Source organism: Heteronotia binoei, chromosome 5 (assembly GCF_032191835.1).
Source record: "Heteronotia binoei isolate CCM8104 ecotype False Entrance Well chromosome 5, APGP_CSIRO_Hbin_v1, whole genome shotgun sequence".
Classification (NCBI taxonomy): Eukaryota; Metazoa; Chordata; class Lepidosauria; order Squamata; family Gekkonidae; genus Heteronotia; species Heteronotia binoei.
Window position 1 is genome coordinate 95,682,914 of NC_083227.1, and position 26,435 is coordinate 95,709,348.

At 43.2% G+C, this 26,435-nt stretch overlaps 1 protein-coding gene across 1 annotated transcript in view; it reads right to left on the minus strand.

Moving 5' to 3' along the window:
• Positions 1–670: 670 nt before the first annotated feature.
• The window catches only part of ISY1 (ISY1 splicing factor homolog), a 31,199-nt gene continuing 5,434 nt past the window's right edge, over positions 671–26,435 (minus strand). The window contains exons 4-11 of the mRNA XM_060239853.1: positions 14,284–14,349; positions 13,389–13,431; positions 12,520–12,632; positions 12,120–12,237; positions 9,787–9,909; positions 5,480–5,592; positions 2,904–2,990; positions 671–1,563 (exon numbers count right to left, since the gene is read on the minus strand). Coding sequence (XP_060095836.1) covers positions 1,456–1,563; positions 2,904–2,990; positions 5,480–5,592; positions 9,787–9,909; positions 12,120–12,237; positions 12,520–12,632; positions 13,389–13,431; positions 14,284–14,349 — 771 coding nt within the window. The 3' untranslated portion in view covers positions 671–1,455. The remainder of the gene's footprint in view (positions 1,564–2,903; positions 2,991–5,479; positions 5,593–9,786; positions 9,910–12,119; positions 12,238–12,519; positions 12,633–13,388; positions 13,432–14,283; positions 14,350–26,435) is intronic.

A 26,435-nucleotide genomic window follows, 5' to 3' on the forward strand; every position in this document is an offset into this window, starting at 1 on the left:
TAATTTTCTGATGGAACCTGCCCTGAGCCGGCTTTGTGGGAAGAGCAGGATCTGTCTGTCAGTCAACCAACAAATAAATAAATGTAAACTAGCTTTATTTTTTTTACTTCGTTTATACCCTGCCTTTCTTCCCACTGGGGACCCAAAGCTGCTTGCATTATTCTCCTCTCCTCCATTTTATCCTCACAACAACTCTGTGAGGCAGGTTAGGCTGAGTATGTAACTGGCTCAAGGTCACTGAGTGAATTTCAACAGCATAGTGGAGATTTGAACCTGGGTCTCCCAGATCCTAGTATGACTCTTACCCACTACCCCAACCTGACCCCCCCCCCTTTAGCATTCCTTTAGTTTTACAGTACTAGTGGCCATATAGGCTCTTTTAAAAAAAATAGGTTACATTAGAAAAGTAGGTTGCAGCAGGTAAATAATATGACCTTTTGGACTGATACAGAATGGCACTGCACTGCAATACAGCTCTGTAACTGGATGGCTTCTCATACAATGTTAGTTTTTTCAAACAGTTCTATATCCTTTTGATTCAGTTATCATCTTGTTGCTACCATCTAGACTGAGAGCACCTTTCCCATGCAACAACACAGATTAAAACAACCGAAGAACTTCAGTTCAATGACTTCATTCTTTTCAGGACAGACTGAAAGTTAGGAATAAATTGATCTCTATAAAAAATGTTTTACTGAAAAAAAGTTTTGAAAAGTTACAAAGGTCAAGCAGTATTTACAATATTACTTGCTGAAATATCCAGTACTTTTGAAATCCAACCAAATGAACAGCTACTCTGAATTGCTTTGAGCACGCTACTGAAAGCAGCATTGTTTGGGGTAGAGCACTTCAGTTCTGCTACAACATCAGAACAATAACATTCCAAAAGCTATAAAATGGGCTTTCCAATTCTATCCCAAATTTGCAGGTCACAGCATAAGCTAAATAAGCCTTCTGATAAATGCTATTGAATGCCACTGCATATTAGAGTATGTACTTTCTAATCCAGCAGCATTTACCACAGTAGAAACTACTACAGGGGTGGCCAACAGTAGCTCTCCAGATGTTTTTTGCCTACAGCTTCCATCAGCCCCAGCCAGCATGGCCAATGGCTGAGGCTGATGGGAGTTGTAGGCAAAAAACATCTGGAGAGCTACTGTTGGCCACCCCAGAACTACTACATAAAGCAGAAATCAAGCAAATGCCAGGATAACTAGAAAATGAGAGGTTAAAGGCAAGGTTGCTGGTCATCTGATGTCTTTGGGAAGGCTAAATATAAAACTGAATAGGAAGGAGATGATGCAAAGAAATCAACTCAGGAGAAGGTCATTTGCAGTTTTAAGCACTGGCAATGAAAACATGACTTTCTCCAAAATCAAAGCACTTTAAGTAGCTGCTCTCAAAGTCATTCGCTGCTTTAGGATGGATTATAAACAGAAGTGTCACAAGAACTATTTACAGTCCTAGAAGCCTTTTAGCCTCTTCACTTTGAGCCATAAGAGCTTCACTGGCATATTTCTGAAGAAGTTCCATCTTCTTTCTTCGGACAAGAGCTTCTTCAATCTGCAGGTTAAGCACAGTCAGCCATCAAATATATTACACAGACACTGTAGACTTTGAACGCGTTATTAAAAGAGGACTAAGAACACTGTCAGAGCCCCATGGCGCAGAGTGGTAAAGCTGCAGTACTGCAGTCGGAGCCCTCTGCTCATGACCTGAGTTCAATCCCAGCGGAAGCTGCTTCAGGTAGCCAGCTCCAGGTTGACTCAGCCTTCCATCCTTCCGAGGTCAGTAAAATGAGTACTCAGCTTGCTGTGTGTGGGGGGGGGAAGTGTAGAAGACTGGGGAAGGCAATGGCAAACCACCCCATAAAAAGTCTGCCATAAAAACGTTGTGAAAGCAACGTCACCCCAGAGTCGAAAACGACTGGTGCTTGCACCTTTACCTTTAAGAACACTGTCACCCATCAAAAGTTCAGCAAGATGCCAAAGGCTACTACTGCAGTCACAGAATTTGGGAAGTTGACTTGCTATTTTAAATGATAAACAACCTCCATCACTATGTTTCAGGAACAGAGGCAAAAATTCCATGATATATTCCACTGCAGATACTCCACTGTGGTGATACTTAGGAATCACTGCAGATTGAGGCTAAGGATGGTCAGGAAAATGCAGTTCATGTCGATTTGTGGTTCATGGTTGTTTGTGAACTGAACTGATTCATGGTCCCAACAAACCCCATTAAAAGGGACCACCTGCCTGAAAAACAGCTGACAAGGGAGCAGCTCAGCTGTTTCAGGCTATCCTATGCAGTCCCTTTAAAGACAGCCCAAAAAACAGCTGAAACGTGTCCCCCACTACTCAGCTGTTTCAGGATGTCTTCTGCACTACCACTCAGCTGTTTTTGCAGTTTTCCCAGGGAACAGAAAGCAGAGTCCCTTTAAATCCCTGCTTTCTGCTCTATCCACAAACCACCACAAACTGCTTTAAAAGTTTGTGACAGTAGACTCGTCAAGAACTTTGGTTCACAAACCATGAACAGGGCAAGATTTCTGACACATTTTGCTTTGTGGTTTGGTTCATGCCCATCCCTAGTTGTAGGCCACTTCACATATCATGCTGTGATGTTTACATGGGGCAAGGTATCTACTGTCTTCCTCCACTGTGCCCTCCAAACAGTGGCTCTTGAGCGCTGGCAAGCCCTCAGGGAATATTGAAAGATGTGGCACAGATGGCTGCAACACCAAAGGAGAAGGTGATTTTGGCAGAACACAGTAGCATTTGCTTTCATTTCTTATTCCTGAACCCCCTGTCAACAATTCCAGTGACTTGCCTGTCTTGCGTTAAATGCCAAAATAAGCTTGAAATTATCTATGCATCTTGCCTTTTCTCTTTGTTTCTTACCTCTTGTTGTGATGGCACTGGGACATGAGCAATAAACTTCTGCTGGCTATCCTCACCTTCCTTCTCCTTTCTACTTTCTTCATCGGACTGTAACACATTCAGAACACATTAATGCAGTTTCCTGTTTCCTTTAGTACACTACTGGAAAGTAATCTTACAAGTTAGCAATTGAGGTGTCTGTGCAAAGTAACAACACATTTTGTTGCCAAAGAGCATTCTGTTTCCAGAAACCTCCACACTTGACTTTGGACATTAATGGAGTACACACAGACTAACACTCATGCCACACCAGCTTTTGGACACTTGGTCTTCTTGGACTATCATGGTGTTGAGCCAAACCAGGAACAAGGCACCCCTCACTGGAACTATTATGTAGACCACTTTGCCTACAGAAACTACAATGACTTCAGACCAGGCTTCACCTATAGCTGTCCAGCCCATTACAGGCACCTGCAGCCCTGCCTTCACAGAGACAAGACTAGTGGCAGACCTAGGGGAAGCCATGTTCCTTGAGATTTCAAAATGACACACTATTTTTCCATAGCAGCCATGAAGAAACTGCGTTTTCACCACACACTGCATTCCAGAGTCCCTTGCATCAGCTTTAATCATGCAGATGTCGGCTGCCCAGCCAGAGACAAAAGAACTTATGTGAGGCAACCATAATGATTACTGGTGTACAAAGGAGTCTTTCTGCCACCTATCCAAATGGCACCTCAATAGAATATTGCTGGGCTAAACTCATCATCTTACAGTTATCATCAGCCAGATTCTGCTACCCATCTCCCTTCTTCCCGATTCTTTTTGTTCTCCCCACATTCCCCAAGAGGTGTCACCATCATCAACCATTAGACCCTAAACTGTCCATTCCAGTTTTCTTTGTGTATGTTTCTACTCAGGGACACCTTAATCGCTCTCTGGGTGCTACTGTTACATTTCCTGGAAATCATCAACCCACCAGGAAATCCCATCACAGGAACCTGCCCCGGTTACAAAATTGGCTATTTAAGGCAGACCCTCCTGCCATTCAGGTGTAACTTTTTCCTGATAGCTACCTTGTTGAATGAGTCACCCCAATTCCTGATCAGTTTCATGACTCTCCTGCTGCCTTCTCTCACTGCTGAATCTCTGCTTCTCGTCTGGGCAGGTAACATATCACCCACCAACAATACTCCTGCTAATGCAAACATCTCTATCTTTTCCTAGCCATTTTTCTTAGTTCTGAGCTGTGTGATGAATTTATGATTTTTCTTTTGTATGCTTTAAGTCTCCTTTAATAAATAAATTTGCTTTATATCCAATATCTTATCACTGACTTAATGGCTCCTGCGAAGTACCAACTCTGGTATATGTAGGTTATTGAACCTGCGCTAATTTTGCCATCTTGCCTAACTAAAATTCCCCAAATTCACTAGAAAAAGGCATTCTGGCTAACTTCAGCAGTGTGAAATGGACCATCATACACATGCACTCCCGCCTGCACTCCCTTCTACTCACAACCAGCTTGGCACAGCTGTTCCCCACAGGGCCAGGGCCAGACTTGCCCTGGCCCTGCCCTCTCCATGGGCAGACCCAGGAAGGCAAGGGTGGGGCAATGGCCTGTGTGCAGCAGTGCACAGGCTGCCATGTCGCCCCATCACTCTGGACTTTGAAGCCAAGAGCGGTGGGGTGGGCTCTCCGTCAAGCTCACCTTCCCTTGTAAGGCAAGGCAGGCTCAGAGGAGCATACCGCCACCCTGCCTAGCCACTTCCCTCACAAGGGAAGGCAGGCTCTGAGGAGTGTCTCGACACCCTGCCTGGCCGCTTTTGCCTTCTGGGTGAAAGGGGCTGGGCAGGGCGGGCTCTCCTCTGACCCCTCCTTCCCTTGCAGGAGAGCATATGCCAACACATTGCCTGACTGCTCTCGCCTTCCCAGGTCTGCGCAGACCCAGGAAGCTGACAGAGGTGGGGTAGGCGGCTGCCTACCTGGTCTACTCCCATGTGCCAGCCCCGGATCCCCAACAAGTGAGCTCAGATAGAAAAAAACTGCTTCTGGGAGAAAAAAAGCATGAGATAAAAGGGTTTCAGACTGCAAGCTGATGTAGGTTTTAAGCTCTACTCTCTTGCACTTTGAACTCTATTTATATGAGTTCAGAAGGACCCTGAACTGTACAGCTGAAGTATCAGAAATAGGAAAATGAAGTAATTCTCTCTTCTATTTCCTTATTTTGTGTACTGACACAATTACTACAGAAGGCTGAAGGACAGTTATATTCTCAGGAGTCCCCATGGCTTCCCAAGTCTGTAGGCCAGTTAATTCACCCAACTGCAGAAAAGTGCAAGGTAAAAAAACATACTGTTTCTAATCATCAATTTAAATTTGGAAACCAATTCCTGCAGATGACAGTCATGTCCTCTCCACTTACATGAATCAAAGTTTTACAGAATTAAACCGTATCCACTGTGTACATGATGAAGAATTAAAACCTGCTGGGCTATCCAAATTAGTTAACAATTAAGCCATTCTGCATGTAATTCTTTTGCATCCATGATACACTGTTCTGAGTAGGGTAGAAAGGCCTGGAACTGCTACAGTACCTCATCATCATTTACAGCATAGATGTTTTCTTCCTCCTCCTCTTCTTCCTTGTCCCCTCTTGCCAGACAAGCTTCTCTCTCTGTTTTCCATTTCTCCATTGCTTCTGCTATAACTGAAAAAGTATACAAAATATTACATAAGCATTGTACCGAAGACAATGAAGACTGACAGGTGGTGGTGAATCTGTGAACCTTGGGGACAAGGACCAAATATCCCATTGCCTAAAGGTCAAGTGAGATAACTGTGGTATTTATTTTTTCACTGGGTTGCTGCATATGACCACCTAACTAGCTTCCTGCAAATGGTAACTAAACTCCTAGAATTAGGCTGCCATCTTTAGGTTTTACTGGATTTTTTTTATTTATTAACTATTGTGCTTATTATTATTTATTATTTTTATTTGTTAATTTATATCCCGCCCTTCCCAACAAGTGGCCCAGGGCGGCTCACAGCATAAAATTCCACATAATAACATTTAAGCATAAAACAGTTAAAATTAATTAATACATTTAAAATTATAAAATATTTAAAATTATAAGACATTTAAACCATTTAAAACATTAGGGACAGCAACTTCTAATATTTTTATTTTATTTATCTAATATTTTAAACATTTTTAATGTTTTTATTATTTTATCTATTATATATGACTCTTGTGATCTGTCCTGAGCCCGCCTGCGGGGGATAGTAGAATAAAAATCAAAGAAATAAATACAAGTAAATTCAGCTGTTTGACAAGTTAACTTTTGCTGTTATGCCCTGTGGATGTTTCTTCAAGCGCAAACATTTTGGTCTGGTGGCGCAGAGTAGTAAAGCTGCAGCGCTGCAGTCTGAGCTCCCTGCTCACGACCTAAGTTCGATCCTGGTGGAAGCTGGGTCCAGGTAACCAGCTCTAGGCTGACTCAGCCTTCCATCCTTCTGAGGTCGGTAAAATGAATATCCAGCTTGCTACGAGGAAAGTGTAGATGACTGGGGAAGGCAACGGCAAACCACCCCGTAAAAAGTCTGCTGTGAAAACATTGCAAAAGCAATGTCACCCCAGAGTCAGAAACGACTAGTGCTTGCACAGGGGACTATCTTTACCTTTTAACATCAAGGTTTTATATCCTTGAATGGCCCAGCACCCTTCCCTTGTATAGTAAAAAGAAGGCAGTCTCCTTCCTGCTGCCTGCACATCCGTCAAATAAAACCTCAAGAGAAGGAAAAGAATGACCACTAAACTGAGTGATCAGTTATGAGACTAGCACGTGGAGATTCCAAACTGGGGGGAAAGGCATAGGAACAGGTGCTATTAACATCTTCCAAGAGCTAATAATTCCTTGGGAGATTCCTTGGGAAACCAAACTGACAATGTATTAACAAATGTCCAGTGAGCATCCAACTAAGATCTAGGCCAGGGATGTCAAATGTCCAACCTGTGGGCCTGATTCAGCCCTCAGAGGGCTTCTGTCTGGCCCCTGAGTAACTGTCTATGGTCTGCTTCCTTCTCCCTCTCTCCTGCTTCTGTCATCGCCTTTTTGTTTTTTCCGTAGGATCAAGGCAGCCAAGCAAATCAGCCTCTCTTCACTCTTCCCCTCTTCCCCAAGGGAGGGAGAAGGAGTCTCAACCAATGGAGGAGCTTGGCTCTGTAGCTTTGCTTCATGCCTGAAAGAGCCTGGCACAGCTAGAGTTCCCTCAAAGGCAGAGCTGTGCCAACTCTCTCAATCACACAGCAGAGTTACAGAGCCAAGCTCCTCCACTGGCTGATGCTCCTCTTCCCTCCCTTGAGAAAGAGAGAGATGCTGCTTTACTCAGCTGCCTCAATCCCGGGGAGAAATACAAAAGGCACCTGTAAGACCAACACCATTTTATTTAAGGTGTAACAGCATTTTGCCTTGCCCCTTCCCTCCCATTCCACTTTACATTGCAGTCTCTATTCTTGCAGTGTCTCATAGGAATTGCAATTATTTTTCTGGGGAAGACTATAGCTTTATAGATAAACACATAGCCCTCAGTCTGTGTCATGGTGCCTTCACATGTTCTTCACCAGCACACAAAGCAACTTATGTACAAAAACTCATAATGCCCAGCTATTTCATGTTTTCTCCTGGGTTCTAGGACACAGAGCATTGACCATGAGATTTCTTTAATGAATGTCAATAAATCAAAAGTAGGTTTGCAATTTACAGATACACACCTGAAGAAGATGTGAACAGCATACTCAAGATTGCTACAGCACAGACATCATCTCCAGATTTTGATGCAATAATTCAGAGCAAGAGGTGTCAGTTATCAAAGACAAATAACCGAAATATTTACACGTTTTAAGAAAATCTTTGTGTTTGTCTGTACCCTTAATAAAGTTTATATCTCTTCTACCTGGGATTACTTTTTATGACATACATGGCCCAGCCTGACAAGGTCTCATTTATGTCAGATCCAGCCCTCATAACAAATGAGTCTGACACCCCTAATCTAGGCAATTTGGGTTCAAATCTCCACTCTGCTGTAAAGCTTGCTCAGTGACCACTGGCCACTGTCACAGCCTACCCTGCATCATATAGCGATTGTGAAAAGAAAAAAGAAGGCGGCACAATAATGTATGCCTCCCTGAGCTTCATGGTGAGAGGGCAGAATACCAAAGTACATAAATAAACAGAGAGCCAATGGAAAATATACCTGGTTATTTGAGATTATACTTTCAGAGTTCCCTCAAGAGGATTTTTTAAAGTACCTAAGTAACAATTCATCCAAAAGCCCCCTTCCCAATCTATCAACTGCAAAGACTTACTAACCATAAGCTCTACACAGAGCACAGAAAGCTCACCAATTCTCATTCCAAACCTCAGCACTTGAAATAAACTGTAATTTGATCAGTGCTGTATCTACTCCGTAATCTAATTAAAACATATTCATTTATGAAAGGTTTGGCCAATTTCCTGAATGCTATGCTATACCACTAAGACAACTAGCTTAATTCAAAGTACCAGAATGATAGCAGGAAGGGAACTCTGCCAGGAGGTCATGCTCACATCTATTTATGCACTGCTTTGCCATAATCAAGAGTAGGAGGTTTCTTATTTCCTCTTGGAACTCCATCTTACTCCTTTCTAATTCCTTTCCAAATACATGAATTAGTTTCCTCTGTACCCATATGGTCAGCAGCAACAGAACTGAAGATCTATTTACAGCAGTGAACTGCTAAACAAGCAGTTTCAAATAAATAGCCTGATACATTTCAGCAGTATTTTCTGAGCTTAGCTTATTTGGCAAGAACAATACCATTACTATTTGAGTGCTGTATGTAAAAAGGAGCAGTCTGCACACTTGCAGCAGAACATCTCCATGACAGATTAACTTGTATTTTAATCTGGGCTGTCAAACTTTATAAACTGGGCAAACTTTACTTGAGCCATAGTGTGATTTGAAGTCTGAGTAGCAAAGTGCATATTGACCATGGTTTTGCAGTTCTTGCTTTCTTGGTTCACATACCTTATGTAATAAGTCTTAATTGGTTGGGATAAATAAATTAATATAATGGCAAATTATGTTTTATTGAGAAACAGAAAGGATGAGGGAATTGCAAGTGTGTGTGGGGGGGAAGAGAGCACACACGTTTTCAGTTCTCTAAATCGTCATTTGGATGGCAACTAACATATCTACAACAACTCTATACATAGTGCAAGCAGTTACAGTGTTGTAGGATAAGGGAGACTTGGGTTTGAATCCCTACTCTGACATGGTAGCTTGATCGGTGACTGCATACCAACTCAACCTAACCTCCCTCAATAAGGTTGTTGGGAAGATGGAAAACGGAGAGACTGAGAATATCACAAGCCAGGAAATGAAGGAAAGAAAAATAAAGAAATTTGCAGAGCCATAGCTTTTGACCAGTATAATACAATCTTTAGATCAACATGCTGGTGCCCTACTTTTTCCTTGCTAAGGACTGATGGCATGACCAGTTGCCCTAGCAATGCCATCCACTGATGCTTCCAGCTCTCATCCTGTGCTCTTGCTGGCATGTAAGCAGTCATATACAAAGCTTAATTAGGGCGCTTTATTAAATTCTTCTGATCAGTAAGAAGCCTATCTTCAGGCAATCAACAAAGTTCAAATAAAACAAGCAGCATTACTGAAGTGTTAAATAATACACAGCATAAGTCAAAATACAAGAGCAGTTACTTGCCCTCTTTTACCAACACAAAACAGAAGAGTTACATAGTGAAGAAACTGGCAAGAGCCATCTGAAAAGCGCTAATGCAGCTCTCTGTAGGAAACTGTACTTTGGAATTGTGGAGGTGCAACCTTATTTAATTCACAGTACCTTTTCTTTCATGTTCCTGTTCCAATGGTTCCAAAACACCATCATCCTCATCTCTGTAGCCATAGTATTCTGCATCAATAGCCTTCATAAGCTCAGCTCGAGTCTTCCTTGGAGGAGGAAGGGCTGAAGAGAGGTGGAAAGAAAATGTGAATGGAAGCAAAACAATAGCTCGCTAAGGAGATTCTACCAAGCATTCACCAACACTCAACCAACTACTTTCTTCCTTGGAAGCTCTTAAGCATGATCTTTTTTCCTGCCACCACTGAAAAGGCTCCAAACACCAACATTCACATTGTGTACATGTGTTGGGGAAATGTGCAGTGCAGGAACCCATTAAGCACTCCCATATTCATTGTGTTCATTTGGGGAGGAAGAGAATCTGGTTTCCCAGTTGCATCAAGAAAGGAAGATGGTTGTTCTAAAAAAGCATCTTATATAAATTCAATCCCAAATGTAAATTCTTTACAACATACAAGTCTCATACACCATTAATCAAAATTCAATACTTAAACACTGAACACTAATTTTATGAAGGATATCCTTGGATGCTCCAGAGAAATGGGTTGTTGGCAAGAACAGCTAGGAGGAAGAATACATTCACAAATTAAGTACCTTTTCTCATCCACAGGAGCCAATATAACTGTCAATCTACTATGTGAAAAGTGTCTGACATACAGTGATGTATACAGCAGTGCGCAATCCTTTCTCTCTATCTCTCTGGAATCACAAGGGTCTAAGAAAGCTGGGTTATGCCAGAGTCAAGGTTAACGAAGCCAGTCTCTGGAAGCTAGGCTTTGATTATCTAAGTAGAATTTGATAGTATATACTGTAAACATTCCAGTCAGGTAAGGCTAAAAGACAGCTGTTATATGAACCAAGAAGGTCACATCATTTGATGTGATGTGAAGCATCCTAAAGCCTGCTGGGAAACAGAACTAAAATTTCAACTACAGAATCTAATTAATATGGAAACTGAAATAGCACTAGGCAGACAACTGAGACTCAATCCAGCCATAATTCCGCAACAATATGATTGTGTAAAAACAAATCCTGCTGCGTCAGTGCTATTCAACAATATGTTACATTTTCATTTAATTTAATTTAACTTCACAGTAAAGATAACATTGCTTTTGAAAAATGCAGCTTGAATTGATCCAAATTGATCCAAATTGATCCACAGGAGGTGGTGGCGGGCACAAGTATAGCCACCTTCAAGATGGGTTTAGATAAAAATATGGAGCACAGGTCCATCAGTGGCTATTAGCCACAGTGTATGTGTGTATATAACATTTTTTGCCACTGTGTGACACAGAGTGTTGGACTTGATGGGCCGCTGGCCTGATCCAACATGGCTTCTCAAAAAAAAAAAAAAGCCAAGAGCCAAACTCAGAATGGGCTCAACAGGAGTTTAATGCTGATAATTTTTTTGGTGGTGTACTTATAACTATTTGTTTTCCGTAAAACTAAAAGATCAACCAAAGGCCACAATACCAATCCTATGTACTAATTCTCTTGTGTTAGATCAGCACAAGGACCCCCCTGCTCATTTGTGTGGCAGGAGGGAGCTATTTGCCCCCCCACACACACATACTGCAGCCTCCCACCCTGCATGGGTGTTACACTCCAGGTGGGTCCTCAACCCTTTCCCAGGGTCAGAAATGGTTGCCAGGGAACGGGGAAAGCTGGGAACACTGATGAACACCCAGCACTTTCTGCTACTGCACAAAAGGACCCAACTCTCTGGTGCTGGGAGATAAGATACTTGAACATTCTACACTTTCCATTCCTACCTCAATACCACTACACATGGCATGTTTTCCATGAGGTTCCCCCTACCTCCAGCATCAGCTTTTTGGGGGAGGGGGTGTTCAAAAGTGGCAACTGAAGAACAAGGTAGGCAGGGTAAAATGTGCCTCCATAAGTGGGACCTCATTATTTTCCTGTTTATGGAATATTAACATGTTTTCCCCCCTCACAGCTTGGGGTCTTTGTGGCCCCTGATACCAATTTAGGGTGGAGATTGTTGTTCTCTTCATGCAAGGAATAATTTTGAACAGAACAGAGGCTATGAGAGTATGCGCTTCAAATAAATGTCTTTTTGTTCAACTAAGCAGCTTTAAATTAAGACAGTGGTTAAAACTGCATAAAAGTTGAGTAAGGCAATCAGTTGTATAACAGAATTTTGCAGCTGAATTTTCCATTAACAAAATAGGAAGTATACAAAACAACTCCTATAGCACTCTACCTGAAAATTCCACAGCTTCAGACCAGTAAATTGCTATTTTTATGGTATTAATCTATAAAGATCCACATGTGTAACAAAAAACACTTACGTTCCTTTTCAAAAAGCTCCCTGACACCAGGTAGGTCCTTAGCAGCTCCAAAGTATTTGTATCCCCTGTTTCCTGGAACTTCTTTTCCTTCATGGTCCAGCATTTTTGGCCCAATTCTCTTTATTTAAAAAACAAAAGCAATTAATACTTCCCCCTGGTATAGAACCTGACACTATAGGCAAAATTCCAGTTTGTTCAGATTTGAATCACTAATGGGGGTTAATCTTTCCAAATTATATGGGCAACAATTTATATCAACTTGTTGGCATGTAGAGTTTCTCACATATGTGTGGCTAATTGCATGCAACAATCAGGCATCCCTTGGCTAGAATTAAAGATTGCTAAATCTGTATTGATTGCACATTACTATAAATAAATCCAGTTCTTGTTTTATACTTACTGCATAATCAGGTCCTCCCAACTCTTTTATCCGGACTTCCCAATGTCCCTTTTCTCTAAGAAGTTTGTTAATTTCATCATTTAAGTCACGAATTCTGAATTCACCCAAACCAGCTATTTTTAAAGAGAAACGGTACAGTTGTTTCAATCACTGATGAATTGAGAAGACATTTCAAGAAGTCATTCTTCCTATTCTTTCTGCAAGAACTGTAGGCTACTGTTAAATAAAAATAAATCAATATGAATAATCACATTGTGACCAGTGTTTCCTCTAAGCTGAGTTAGCGTGAGCTAGCATAGATTTTTAGCCTCCAGCTCACACATTTTTGTCTTAGCTCAGGAAGGATGACCCCAGAGCACACTAATTTATGCAGTAGCTCACAACTTTAATGCCAGTAGCTCACAAAGTAGAATTTTTGCTCACAAGACTATGCAGTTTAGAGGGAACATTGACTGTGACTGCATCGTTTCTTCCTCATTGGTTATACCGTACTGGAACTCATTTTTCCCTCTAATGGTAGGGCTTCACATGGCTCTGCAAAGAAACTAAATATACCAAACTCACTACAAACTAAACTCAGAGTGGCATCAATAAGACTTGCTAATAACGACTCCAAAAAGGGCTGCTTGGAGATAGACTTGCCAAGTACTAAATTTGCAATCTCATTATCCTATCTTAACAACTGTGAGTTATAGATGATTTGGAACAGCAGCACCTTTATCAGTGCACCATAATGAGGTTAGACTTCAGCTGTGGCAGCCCTTTAAAGTCAAAAGCCAAAAGAAGTTACAGACTTAAGCAGTGTTAATTAAAACCATATTCTGCAAATGCATAAGAACATTAAATATTGCCCTTTATCAAGAACTTACCATTTTGAATTTGTGCCACTTTCTTGGAAATTTCACCAATAATCTTTTTTTTGTTCGGGGGGGGGGGGGAGGAAACGCAGCAGTTAGTTTTTTATCAGACAAATTATACAAAAACTGCTATTTTAAAAAATGTTATGTAACACCTATAGAAACAAGTTTTCTTTTTAAAAATACTGCATATCCAGTCTAAAGTCTAGTGTTTATTTAATGTTTATAGACTGAAATGAAACAGACCGTGGTAATATAAGCTGAAGCAGGATATTGTGGTTCATAAACCGAGCAGAATTCTTTGGGTGTGAGGACAGGTAAAAAGGAGACTATTAACAAAAGAGGAGATTCCATGTGTTGCTGACTGCCCCCTCCCACCTAATTTCCTTTTTTTTGGCATGCTTTAGAGCAAGGGTGGCCAAACTTGCATAAGGAAAGAGCCACATAGAATAAATGTCATATGTCTGAGAGTCACAAGAGTTTGAGAGTCAGAAAGAAGGAAGGAAAATAGAGGGGGGGGGGAGGGAGTTGTGGAAAGAAAGCAACTTTAACTGTGAATGCATTCTCCAAGCTGACAACTGGCTTGACTTGAAATAGTGATTTAAAGAGACAAATGCCTTCTCCAAGTCAGCAAGTGGGGCCATTGGGGGCTTTGAGAGCCACACAATACGTGTGAAAGAGCAACATGTGACTCCCAAGCCACAGTTTGGCCACCCCTGCTTTAGAGTTTTAGTGTCCAGGTCAAGAAGCTATGTCTTTTATACTTTAATTATATTGTCAGATTTGATCTACTAGGAAAGATAAGGCTATAAAAATACAATAAATCTTCTGGATGCCCTCAGAAAGTATAGCACTGAGAGTAAGACTGCCACTGAGGACATGCCAGCCTATCACAGACAGTGAATACCTGACGTCTCCATTTCTCAGCTTTAGGCAGTTCATTACATTCTGATGCAAGAAAAGGCCTTCGTTCCTGTTTGGAAAAAATAAATATATCACTCTTTCTTCAAAATCTGTAGACACAGCCAAAGCAGTCAAGTATACTCTCCTGGTCTCTATAACAGTAGGCTGTTCTCAGGGACCATCCCCATTAATGATCCAGATTTCTTCTGTACATGATGCCATCCCTAGACCTGTAGCTAATTCACCTGTGTACCAAACACAAAATCAGGCTACATCATCTAACATAGCCTGTGGCTGCCTTGAAAACAGTTAATTCCCTTCATGTGAAAAAAGAAGAGTCTTCACCTAAGCATCTTTCAAAAGCACCATTGGCTACAGCAAATTCTGTAATAAACAGGTATCTGGACTCCTGACAATAGCTCCCTCCCTACTCCTAAAAGATTCATGCCACATTCTTCATGGGGCTCAGATCAAATGCCTTTCTTGAGATCCACACTTCCTCATAGCATTTCCAGCTATCCTGGAGCCCTGTATGTAGTACACAAGCTGTTGCTAGTTTAATGTATTTGTTCTTAGTCTGCTGAAATGAAAGGCAATTTTATTAGAGTTCTTTTTTATACTGATTAAAACAATTTTATTTGGTAATATATGGTAATTATATCCAATACTAATAAACACTTAATATCTTCCCCATACATTACTCTTTTCCCTCCTCCCCTCCCCCCAAATCTTGACTTTTGTCGGTGCCAATTACTTAACATTTTAATATCAAAAAGTATCTTTAATACTAAAAAAACTTAATAATAAAAAGAAATATATATATATATATATATATATATCATTTTGTAAAGAAATACAAAAACACATTTCTTATGTTTTATAAAATCCCACTCAGTTATTATAGTTCATCTTCTTTCTTCTTCTAAAAACCTAATTGGTATTCTCAAAAATCACCCAATGTCCTTTCACTTTCCATTCTTTCTCTATATATCTTCTGAATTTATCCCAGTCCATTTTAAATCCCTCTAAATCATAGTCTTTCAAGATTCTTGTAAGTCTATCCATTTCACTCCATGACATAACTTTTACAATCCAGTCCCATTTTTCTGGTATTTTATCTTGCTTCCATAACTGCGCATATAATGTCCTAGCAGCTGAAAGCAAGTACCAGATTACAGTTTTATCTTCTTTTGGAAATTTCTCCATTTGTAATCCCAATAAGAAAGTCTCTGGAGTTCTCTTAAATTCATATCCCAAGATTCTACAAATTTCTTGTTGAATCATTTGCCAAAACTGTTTCGCTCTTTCACAAGTCCACCACATATGGTAGAAAGAACCTTCATGTTTTTTACATTTCCAACATCTATCTGGCATCTTGTTATTCATTTTTGCCAACTTTTTAGGAGTCATATACCATCTACACATCATTTTATAACAGTTTTCTTTAATACTATAACATGTCGAAATTTTCATAGAGTTCTTCCACAAGTATTCCCATGTTTCCATCTGTATTTCTTTATTTACATTAATTGCCCATTTTATCATTTGAGATTTTACTACTTCATCTTCAGTAGACCATTTCAGTAATAGTTTATATAGTTTTGAAATCAACTTATTATTATCTCCAAGCAGAACGTTTTCTAATTCGGTTTGCTCTTTCCTTATTCCTTCATTTTTAATATTGTTTTCCACCAAGCTCTTTATTTGTTGCATCTGGAACCATTCATTCTTATTATTCAATTCTTCAGCTATTTTCAACTCTTATCTTGCCATTTTTAATAATTGATTATATGATAACCACCCTTCTCAGCTGATATTTTAATTACTTCTGCTAGCACTATCCACAATGGCTTCCGTTCATCTCCATATTTTCTATATTTCATCCACGTATTTAACAGATTACTTCTTATATAGTGATGAGAGAAAAATCCATCCATCTTTTTCTTCCCATAGTACATATAAGCATGCCAACCAAATATATTTCCATGGCCTTCCAATGCTAAAAGTTTTCTATTCAACAACATCACCCATATATGGAAATATATTTGCAAAAAATTAAAATAGCTCCCTTAACAGAAAATATGGGAAAAGTTTTGAATGAACCAATTGGGAAAATAGAAATTGAAGCGGCAATTAATTCAATGAAAATGGAAAAGCACCTGGTCCAGATAGATATACAGCAAAAATTTTTAAAACCCTTAAAGAGGAGTTAACACCAAAGCTTCAAAAACTGATGAATATTATAAGACTGCAGGGGAAATACCAAATACATGGAAGGAAGAAGTAATTTCGTTGATTCGAAAGAGGACAGAGATGTCACGAATGTAAAAAACTATAGACCAATCTCATTGTTAAATAATGACTATAAAATATACACAAGAATCTTAGCAAAACGACTTAAACAATACTTGATGAACTTTATCAAGGAGGAACAAGCAGGATTTCTTCCCAAAAGACAAATTAGGGACAATTTAAGGACTGTTGTAAATATTGTAGAATATTATGAAAGACATCCAGAAAAAGAAGTCGCTTTATTTTTTGTGGACGCAGAGAAAGCTTTTGATAATTTAAACTGGGACTTTATGTTTGCAGTGATAGAAAAAATGGAATTGGGGGAAAGCTTTATAAGAATGGTGAAAGCAATATATACTGAACAGTACGCAAAACTTTGCATAAATGCGGATCTTACAGAGAATATGATAATTAGTAAGGGAACAAGACAAGGTTGCCCTCTTTCTCCATTGTTGTTTATAATAACTCTTGAAGTTTTGCTGATGCAAATTCAAGAAGATAAAGAAATAGAAGGTTTGAAACTAAAAGGCTTTACTTATAAATACAGAGCATTTGCAGATGATGTAATGTTTATAAATGAAAATCCTATACAAGTAACGCCATTATTACTAGGTAAGATACAAGAATATGGAGAAATGGCAGGATTTTACATCAATAAAGAAAAGTCAAAATTTTTATGCAAAAACATGCAAATGAGTAAACAAAAAAGTGCAGAAGCTAACAGGACGTGAAGTTACCTCTAAAGTAAAATATCTGGGTGTGGAGATCACAATGAAAAATATCGACTTATATAAAAAAGACAGGTTGCTTACCTGTAACTGTGGATCTTCGAGTGGTCATCTGTGCATTCACACTCATGGGATAGAGCGCTTGCCGATCCCCAAATCGGTACCTAAAAAGCCCGGGATTTTTTCACGTTCGGCGCCAGCGGGCATGCACAGGCATCCCAATGCGCATGCCCACCAGCGCCAGAGCAAGGATCCCACCAGTTCCTTCCTGACCGCTGGAAGCCCCTACTGGAGGGAGACCATCAGCACTGGGGAAACAGGGCAGGTAGTGTGAATGCACAGATGACCACTCGAAGATCCACAGTTACAGGTAAGCAGCCTGTCTATCTTCTTCGTGGTCTCTACTTCACACTCATGGGAGATTAGCAAGCAAGACATACCTGGAGGCGGGAAGACGGTCAACCGGAAGAAACAGCTTGCAGCACCGCAGTTCCCAAACGAGTCCTCTGTTGAGCATGCACATCCAGCGCGTAGTGCTTCATAAAGGCATGTGGAGAGGACCAGGTGGCAGCCTTGCAAACATCCGTCAGGGACACGCCTTTCAGGAACGCCATCGCCCTTGTAGAGTGGCCGTGAATAGGCCCAGGTAATGGCTTCTTAGCCAACAAATAACACAGTTTAATAGTCTCAGTGAGCCATTTTGACAACCTCTAAGACGAAATCCTGGAACCTAACTTAGGGGCAGCGTATGAAACAAAAAGCTGCTTGTCCTTGCGAAAACTCTTGGAACGACTTAAATAAAACAATAAAGCACGCTTTACATCTAAAGCATGCAACCTATGTTCTTCATCCAAGGAAGGCGTAGGATGAAAAGTGGGCAACCAAACTTCTAGGTTGAGGTGGAACTGAGAAACCACCTTGGGGAGAAAAGAAATATCAGAAGCTAACGAAACTCCAGCTTCCTGAAAAACAAGGTATGGGTAGTCACAACGCATCACCGTGAGCTCACCTGCACAACGTGCTGATGTGATGGCTACCAAAAACGTAGTCTTCCATGAGAGAAGCTGTAACGAACACGTGGCCATCGGCTCAAAGGGACGATGAGTCAGTCTGTCCAACACCAAAGTCAAATCCCACAACTGTGGGGGCGATCTGGATGGGGGATGAAGCCTAAGCAGACCCTTCAAAAACCTCTTAGAATAAGGGTGTACAAAAACAGAATGTCCCTCCACTGGTTCATGGAACGCAGATATTGCTGCCAAATAAATCTTGATGGAGGAAAAAACAAGGCCAGCATCCACCAGGGATAACAAAAATTCAAAAATTACCGACAATCCCACCCTTTGGGGAGAAACTGAAGGATCAACTAGGAACTGAAGGAACTTCCGCCACTTCCTATCATAGGAAGTGCGGGTGGAAAGTTTCCTGCTATTCAGGACATGCTGGACTCTGCTAGAAAACCCACAGGGTCGATAAGCCACGCTGTCAGCTTCAGGTGGGGCCCGTTGTGATGGAGTACATGACCTCCCTGAGCTGACAGAAGGTCCGGTTCTGCCAGGAACTGGTAGAAGACCCCCCTCACCAGTTGGAGCAGAATCGGGAACCAGTTCTGGCGAGGCCACCAAGGAGTCACCAGGATGCAGTATGGTCTATCTCTTGTGATTTTGTTGACCACCTTCGTCAACAATGGCAGAGGCGGAAACAGATAAAGGAACCGACCTGCCCACGGAAACAGCAGACCATCTCCCAACGACTCTGGATCTGCACCCCCTCTGGAACAAAACAGAGGACACTTCCTGTTCTCGGCTGTGGCAAAGACATCCACCTGAGGATACCCCAAAGCTGAAAGACAGGTTGGAGGAAGTGCCAATGCAGTTCCCACTCATGCGGTGAAGCCACGCCCCTGCTAAGGGAGTCTGCCTGCAAGTTTAGGACCCCAGGGAGATGTGCAGCCTTCATGAAGATGTCGTAGTCCAGGCACTCCAACCAAAGGTCCAGTGCCAATGCACAGAGCCGTCGAGAGACTGCTCCCCCCTGCCTGTTGATGTAGCACAGGGCAGTGGTATTGTCTGTTAGCAGAGCAACATTCTTCCCCGCAACCAAGGGGCGGAAAGAGCGGAGAGCAAAATGAACTGCCAGCAGTTCTAAATAATTTATGTGGCAGTGAGTCAATTTCAGAGGGCAAGGGCCCCCCACACACAGACCATCCATGTGGGCCCCCCAACCCCACAAAGATGCATCTGTTGTGATAGTCACAGAAGGTGCAGGGAGATGAAATGGAGCTCCCTGACAAATGTTGCTCTTCAACTTCCACCATTGCAGAGTTTGAAGAGTCGCAGGTGGAATGACAAACCTCTTTCGAGGGGAGCCTCTCAATGGTCGAAACTGACAAAGAAACCAGAGTTGTAGGCCTCTCATCCTCAGCTTCGCAAAGAGTAGCACGCTTGTCGTCAACGCCATCAGCCCCAGCATCCACTGCAGCTGCTGCGCTGTACCCCACTTTCGACTTTGCAGAAGTTGCACAAGGTTGATAATGTCCACCGCTCTCTGCTGAGGCAGAAACGCACAATGCAGTTTCGTATCCAGCAAAGCCCCTATGAACTGAACTGTCCTTGATGGAGTAAGGTGTGATTTCTCCAAATTGACCTGCAGACCCAAGGTGTCGAGAAGATGAAGAGTGACGGTAATGTGGGATGACAAACTCTCTTTCAACTCTGCCACAAGGAGCCAGTCGTCAATGTATGGAAAGACGACTATCCCTTGAACCCGGAGATGGGCAGCCACAACGCTCATCATCTTCGTGAACACCCGAGGTGCAGTGGACAGGCCGAACGGAAGGGCTTTGAACTGGAAGTGTTGAGAACCTACTGCAAACCGAAGGAAACGTCTGAACGCAGGATGTATGCTGACGTGGAAGTATGCATCCTTGAGGTCCAGAGTTGCCACCCAGTCCCCTTGGTTGATGAGGGGCAGGATTGTTTGCGGAGTGGACATTCTGAACTTCTGGTACAGAATAAATTTGTTTAGATTCTGAAGATCCATGATTGGTCTTAAACCCCCATCCCGCTTGGGAACCAGGAAGTAACAAGAGTAGAAACCTCCCGTCCTGGCCTCCATCGGAATCTTCTCTATGGCTTGTTTCTGTAGGAGGTTGTTCACCTCCGCCAGCAGAGGTGGGGAGGGGGTGTGGTAATTACCACGGATTAGTTCGGAATCTGAACAAAATCTATTTTGTAGCCTTCCGCTACGATGGAAAGTGCCCACCAGTCGGAAGTGATGGACTCCCAGGCTGACAGGAAGGGGTGGAGGCAGATAGAGAGAGAAGAAATGGAGACAATGACGCGTGCTACGAGAAAGTCAAAGGCCCTGGTTTTGAGGGCGCGTGCCCTTGGACTTGCCGGTGTTTTGAGCCGAAGCGAAACGATTTCTGTTGTTCCCCCTGTATGGGGACCTACTCTCAGGTTGATTCGAGTGAGGTCTCCATTGTTGATCTGGGGAGAACTTCTGGTACTGTTTCTTTGACCAAGGCTTGTGCCACTGCTTCTGCTTTGCAGCTCTAAATGGCCTCTGCACTCCCAGGTTCCTGGACGTATTTATGCTCTTGTCCATTTCCTGGAGCGTACTATCAGTGGTGGAACTGAACAAGCCTTCACCCTCAAAGGGCAGGTCTTCCACAAAGGCCCTGGTATCTTGCTGGAGAGCTGTGGATCGAAGCCAAGAGTGACGGCAGAGGCAAACAGCAGAGGTGATGGTTTTTGCTGAGACATCGACCATATGCTTTGCTGCAGCCAATTGTTGTTTGGCTACAGCAAAGCCCTCCTTCTGAAACTTCTTTGCAGCCGATCTTTTCTCGTCACTTAGGGAAGACAGAAGGGGGGTAAGTTGTTCCCATACCAAGTATTGGTATCTAGCCATGCATGCCGCATAGTTAGATACCTTTACTCCGAGGGCCCCAGCCAAGTAGAATTTTCTCCCTACATTATCCAGCTTCTTTCCCTCCTTATCTGGTGGAGAAGAGTGCGTTTTTTGGGCCTTCGATGAGGAGGAAACGACCACCAAATTAGGCTTCGGATGAGTGAAGAGAAACTCCGCTCCCGACTCTTGGACCCGATACATATGGTCTAGCCTCCTTGATGACACCGGTGTCAACAATGGCTTCACCCAAGGCTCCTTCACGGCTTGAAGAATTACCTTTGTTACCGGTAGGGCAACCGCTGTAGACGTGTCCGGTTGCATAATGTCGAACACGGTATCATCTACAACGGGTTGTGGTTGGGTCACCGGCAGCAAAAGGGAGAGTGCCATCCTCTTCACCAGGTCCCCATACAACTTCAGATCCTCCGAAGGTGAGATAGGAAGATCCTCAGCCATATGAGACACAGGCAAAGGCTCCAAAGCCCGATCCGGCTCATTGGGACCGCCCTCAGAGTCCGATGATGAAGACTCTCTGCGCAGGGAGTGTTCCGAGAGCACTGGCATTGACTCCCTCATAGGCGACCGAATCGACCCCGATGATCGAGGTTGGACTTCTTCCACCACCATTCCCCGTGTGTCGGGCAGGACGGAAATCGATGCCGACGGACGCCTTCTGGACTGCTGAGAGAGTCGGGACATGTGAGACTCCTCGGACTGCTGGTCCCAGTCTGCAAATTCCCGTGGAGGGTACCATTAGTACGGTGGATAGGGATAGGCATATGGAGGCCATTGACGTTGTTCCCATGGGAGAAGCGGTGGGAAGCGACGAGCTATCGCAGTCGGTTCTAGCTCCCTCCGACCTCTCACCTGAACCATCGGTGCTGAAGGCTCCATCGGCGCAGACATCTCCACCTCTGAGATCGAGTCGCTCTCGCTGCACCGCCTGGACCCTGAAGAGTGGGAGCGCTGAGTCAATTCGATCTCGTGCTCTGATGGCGATAGGCGTAGCTGCGAAGCACTGCCTCTCGACACCGGATGGCTATGACGCGGGGACACCAAGATCTTCCTCGGTGGAGCTGTCGATGCCGAAGCATTGTGCGAAGGCAAAGGAGTGCAGGATGGTCTCTTCTTCCACTTCTCCTTTGATTTCACCTTCTTAGGCACAGATGATCAGGTCCCCGAATCATCCCGATGCCTCTTAGCCGGGGTGTCCACAGACCCCCTCAGAAGGCCGTTTAGTGGAATGCCCTTGCTCGACCGGCATCTCGGTCCTGATCGGCGAAGCCTCAGCCGATATGACCGTCGGAGCTGCGGCCTCTCCCATCGGTACCGACGGGGCCGATGCCATCTTCTGAGAACAAAGTGCCGACTCGACTAGCGCTGCCGAAAGCCTCGCCGCTCGATTCTTCCGAGTTTGTTTAGAAAAACTCAGGCAGTGGGTGCAAGAATCCACGCGGTGTCCCTCGCCCAGACAGAGAAGACAGAGGGAATGGCCGTTGGGGGGGGGGACAATCTTCTTCCCACAGGAGCAGCACCTCTTTAAAAAAACCCAGCGTCTTTCCATAGACGCCCAGGAAAAAACCCACCCAGGAAAGTCTCTGAGGGGAAAAACAGGGGGGGAAACTAAGCCCCGAAGGGCAAGTCCAACAAACTTTTTTTTTTTTTACAACAACACTAACTATCTAAACTACTAACTAACTAACTACACTAAGAAAACAACAAACGGGCTATATACAATAGGCAGAAGCATTCCAAAAATTACTTTACCGACCGGGGACACGAAAGAAGATCCTCTCAGCACAGCGGTCAGAAAGGAACTGGCAGGATCCTTGCTCTGGCGCTGGTGGGCATGCGCACTGGGACACCTGCGCATGCCTGCTGGCACCGAGCGCAAAAAAATCCCGGGCTTTTTAGGTACCGATTCGGGGATTGGCGCAGGCGCTCTATCCCATGAGTGTGAAGTGCAGAGACCACGAAGAAGATCAATTATGAAAAGCTATGGCATAAAATGAATGAAGATATGGTAAAATGGAATAAACTTAATTTGTCATTGCTTGGAAGAATAGCTGCAATAAAAATGAATATTCTACCAAGAATTATGTATTTGTTTCAAACAATTCCGATAGTGAAAAACAGCAAACAATTTAATAAATGGCAAAGAAAAATTTCAGAGTTTGTATGGGTGGGGAAGCAATCAAGAATTAAAATGCAAATTTTAACAGACACAAAAGAAAGAGGATTTCAATTACCAGACTTAAAGTTATATCATGAAGCAGTATGTCTAGTATGGATTAGAGTTCTTTTTTTACTAATTTAATTTCAGAAGTAAATGTCCTTAGCTTCAAAGATGAATACAATGCATCTAAGACAGGGGTGGGGAACCTCTTCCCTGGGGCCAGCTGGCAAGCAGGGATTGCTGGGCCTCCCCATGCCTGGCTGGCCAATGAAGATTGCTGGGCCTCCCCAGGCCCGGCCAGCAGGGATTGCTGGGCCAGACCCAGTGCACGGCAGCCTCCCTGGGCCTGGCCGGCAGGGATTGCTGGGCTGGGTGTGCCATGCGGCAGCCTCCCTGTCGGGGATTGCTGGGCCAGGCATGCTGTATGGTGGCCTTCCTGGACCTGGCCAGTGGGGGGTTGCTGGGCTGGGCACGCAGCACAGAGGCCCCCCCCCCAGGGCCAGCCAGTGGGGATCGTTGGGCTGTCTTTGTGGGCCAGCGGGGCCAGCTGAGATTGCTGGGCCAGGGGACACTGGGCAGGGGCTTCCTCAGGGACGGCTGACCAGCAGAGATCACTGGGCTGGGCAACAGCCTCCCCGAGGCCAGCGGGCTGGCTGGGGTCATGGGGGCCAGTTGCGTTGCGGCCTCCCCAGATCGCTGCAGGGTCTGGAAGAGTCACTGTGGAAGTTCAAGTAAGTGTCCTTCTCATTTCTTTATTTTCCTTTCTTTCTATTTCTTCCCCCCTTTTTTGTTTCCCTTTCTTCCCCCTTCCAATTCTTTATTTTCCTTTTCTATTTCTTCCCCCCATTTATTTCTCTTTCCCCCATTTCTTCCCCACATTTCTTCATTCCCCTTTCTTCCCCCTCATTTCTTTATTTCTCTCTCTCTTTCTCTCTGGAGCCTGAGTTGTGCGTGTTGTGAAGGATGGCTGGTGGGGTATGTGGGTGCCTTGGGTCTGATGGGAGCAGCTGCAGTTTCTGCATGAAGGGAGGGAGGGTTGGCAGGGGTGGGCGGTGGGAGCCAGCTACCAACAGTTCAACTTGCACTTGATATCCCAGATGGTGTGGCCTAATATGCTAATCTTAGGGGGTGTGGTCTAATATGCTAACGAGTTCCTGCTGGCCTGCAAATGATGTTATAAATTTCTAAATGGCCCTTGGCAGAAAAAAGGTTCCCCACCTATGATCTAAGAGAATAAGGACTAAACTACACATGATGCTTACAGTTTAATTTTAAAAAGCAACTGTAAGGGAGAACATGTTGGATCAGGCTTAAGTTGCTGGGTAAAAATGGAGTTCAACTTCAGTCCACACCAGTTTCTTCTAAGCTATCCCTACTCCTAAGGCTGTTATTAGTCCAGGAAAAGAGGAGAAAGCTCCTACTGGAGCTAATAGTAGCCAGGATAGTAGAGTCATGACAACAGTGATTTTGACAAGGAAAAAAGATGAGGTGGGAGAAGAGCTAACCCCTTCTCTCTACCGTATAGTTGCTTTTTAACAGTAAACTACATGTTGGGGAATGGTGCGCCCCCAGAGTAAAACAAGAGTATGAGCCAGTTTCATGTAGTAGTTAAGAGGAGCAAACTCTAATCTGGAGAACTGGGTTTTATTTCCCATTCCTCCACATAAAGCCAGCTGGTGACCTTGGGTCAGTCACAGAACTGTTCCTCTCAAGAGCAGTTCTCTCAGAGCTCTCAGCCCCACTTGCCTCACAGGGTGTCTGTTGTGGGGAGAGGAAGACAAGGATATTGCAAGTCACTCTGAGACTCCAAGCTCTCCTCCTCCTTTGGACCAAATTTTTACATCGCTGTCTTTAATCTGACATAAATGGTAATTCTATCTCTGCTTTCCTAAAACAAGGGTACAGTGCAGTCCTAACACTATTTTCTTAGGAGTAAACTCCACTTACTAGACCCAAGTAGGATTCTGGGCACCCCTGCTTAGGACTGCTCTTGTAATTGTCTAAAGATGTGAAAAGGCTAACCAGCAGTGCTGTCCTGTCCGTGCAGGCCAATTTCTGAGCCCCTTTCTTTCTTCTTCCCTCAAAATGACTTTTGATGCCTGATATTGTGTTGTACTGAAAACTGGTTTTAACAATTAACTTATGGTATTGGTTTAACACTGTTATTACCCACCTTGAGCCTGCTGTGCATGGGAGGGAGGGTGATAAGTCCAATAAAACAAATAAATAACTATTCCTTGGCTTCTGTGGGGGTTTTTCACCCTTTAAAAAATTACAAACGTTTGTACATATGTGGGAATCCCCCAAAGTACATTTACTTGGAGAGAGGGCAACCCTAAAATGGCCCCTGCCCCCCCCCAAAAAAAATCCAAGTTATACACAAGGAAAAAAAATTATAATTACTGGACATAACTATAACTTGTATGTAAATGTAAAATGACTTCCTCTTTCTTTATGGCGTACCTGGAAAAAAACGAGTCTTCCATTAGAATAAATCCTGTATGAAGAAGAGCTAAACTGGAGCCTAGAAGCACTTCAGAGACCAAAAAGATCTGGAAGCTATTACTTTTCAAGAGACAGCTTTGTCAGCTCTGGGTCTCAAAAGCTCATACCCTGAAAATCTTGTTGGTCACTAAGGTGTTACTGGACTCTAATCTACCTCTTCTGCTGCAGACCAAAACAGCTGCTTTCTGAAACTGTATCATGAAGACTGTACCCTGTCTATATTTACAGATTATTCAGCACAGTACCACAATGTTTTCTATTAGATTAAGTTAACAGATAGATATTATACAAAAAGTAAAACAAATACATAATAGTATTATTGTTTAACAACCCAGAGAGAATACAGGTTTGTAAGAGCTGCATCACAAGGCCAGCTAGCGGCATAAAATGATGTCATGTGCAAAACTCAAGTTTGTAATTGCAATGAGAACAAAACGCTCAGTGGTTGGTTCTCTGGCAAGACCAACATCAAGGAGGTGAAAAGTTAGAGCAGGGGTGTCAAATATGTGGCCCGGGGGCCAAATCAGGCCCCCAGTGGGG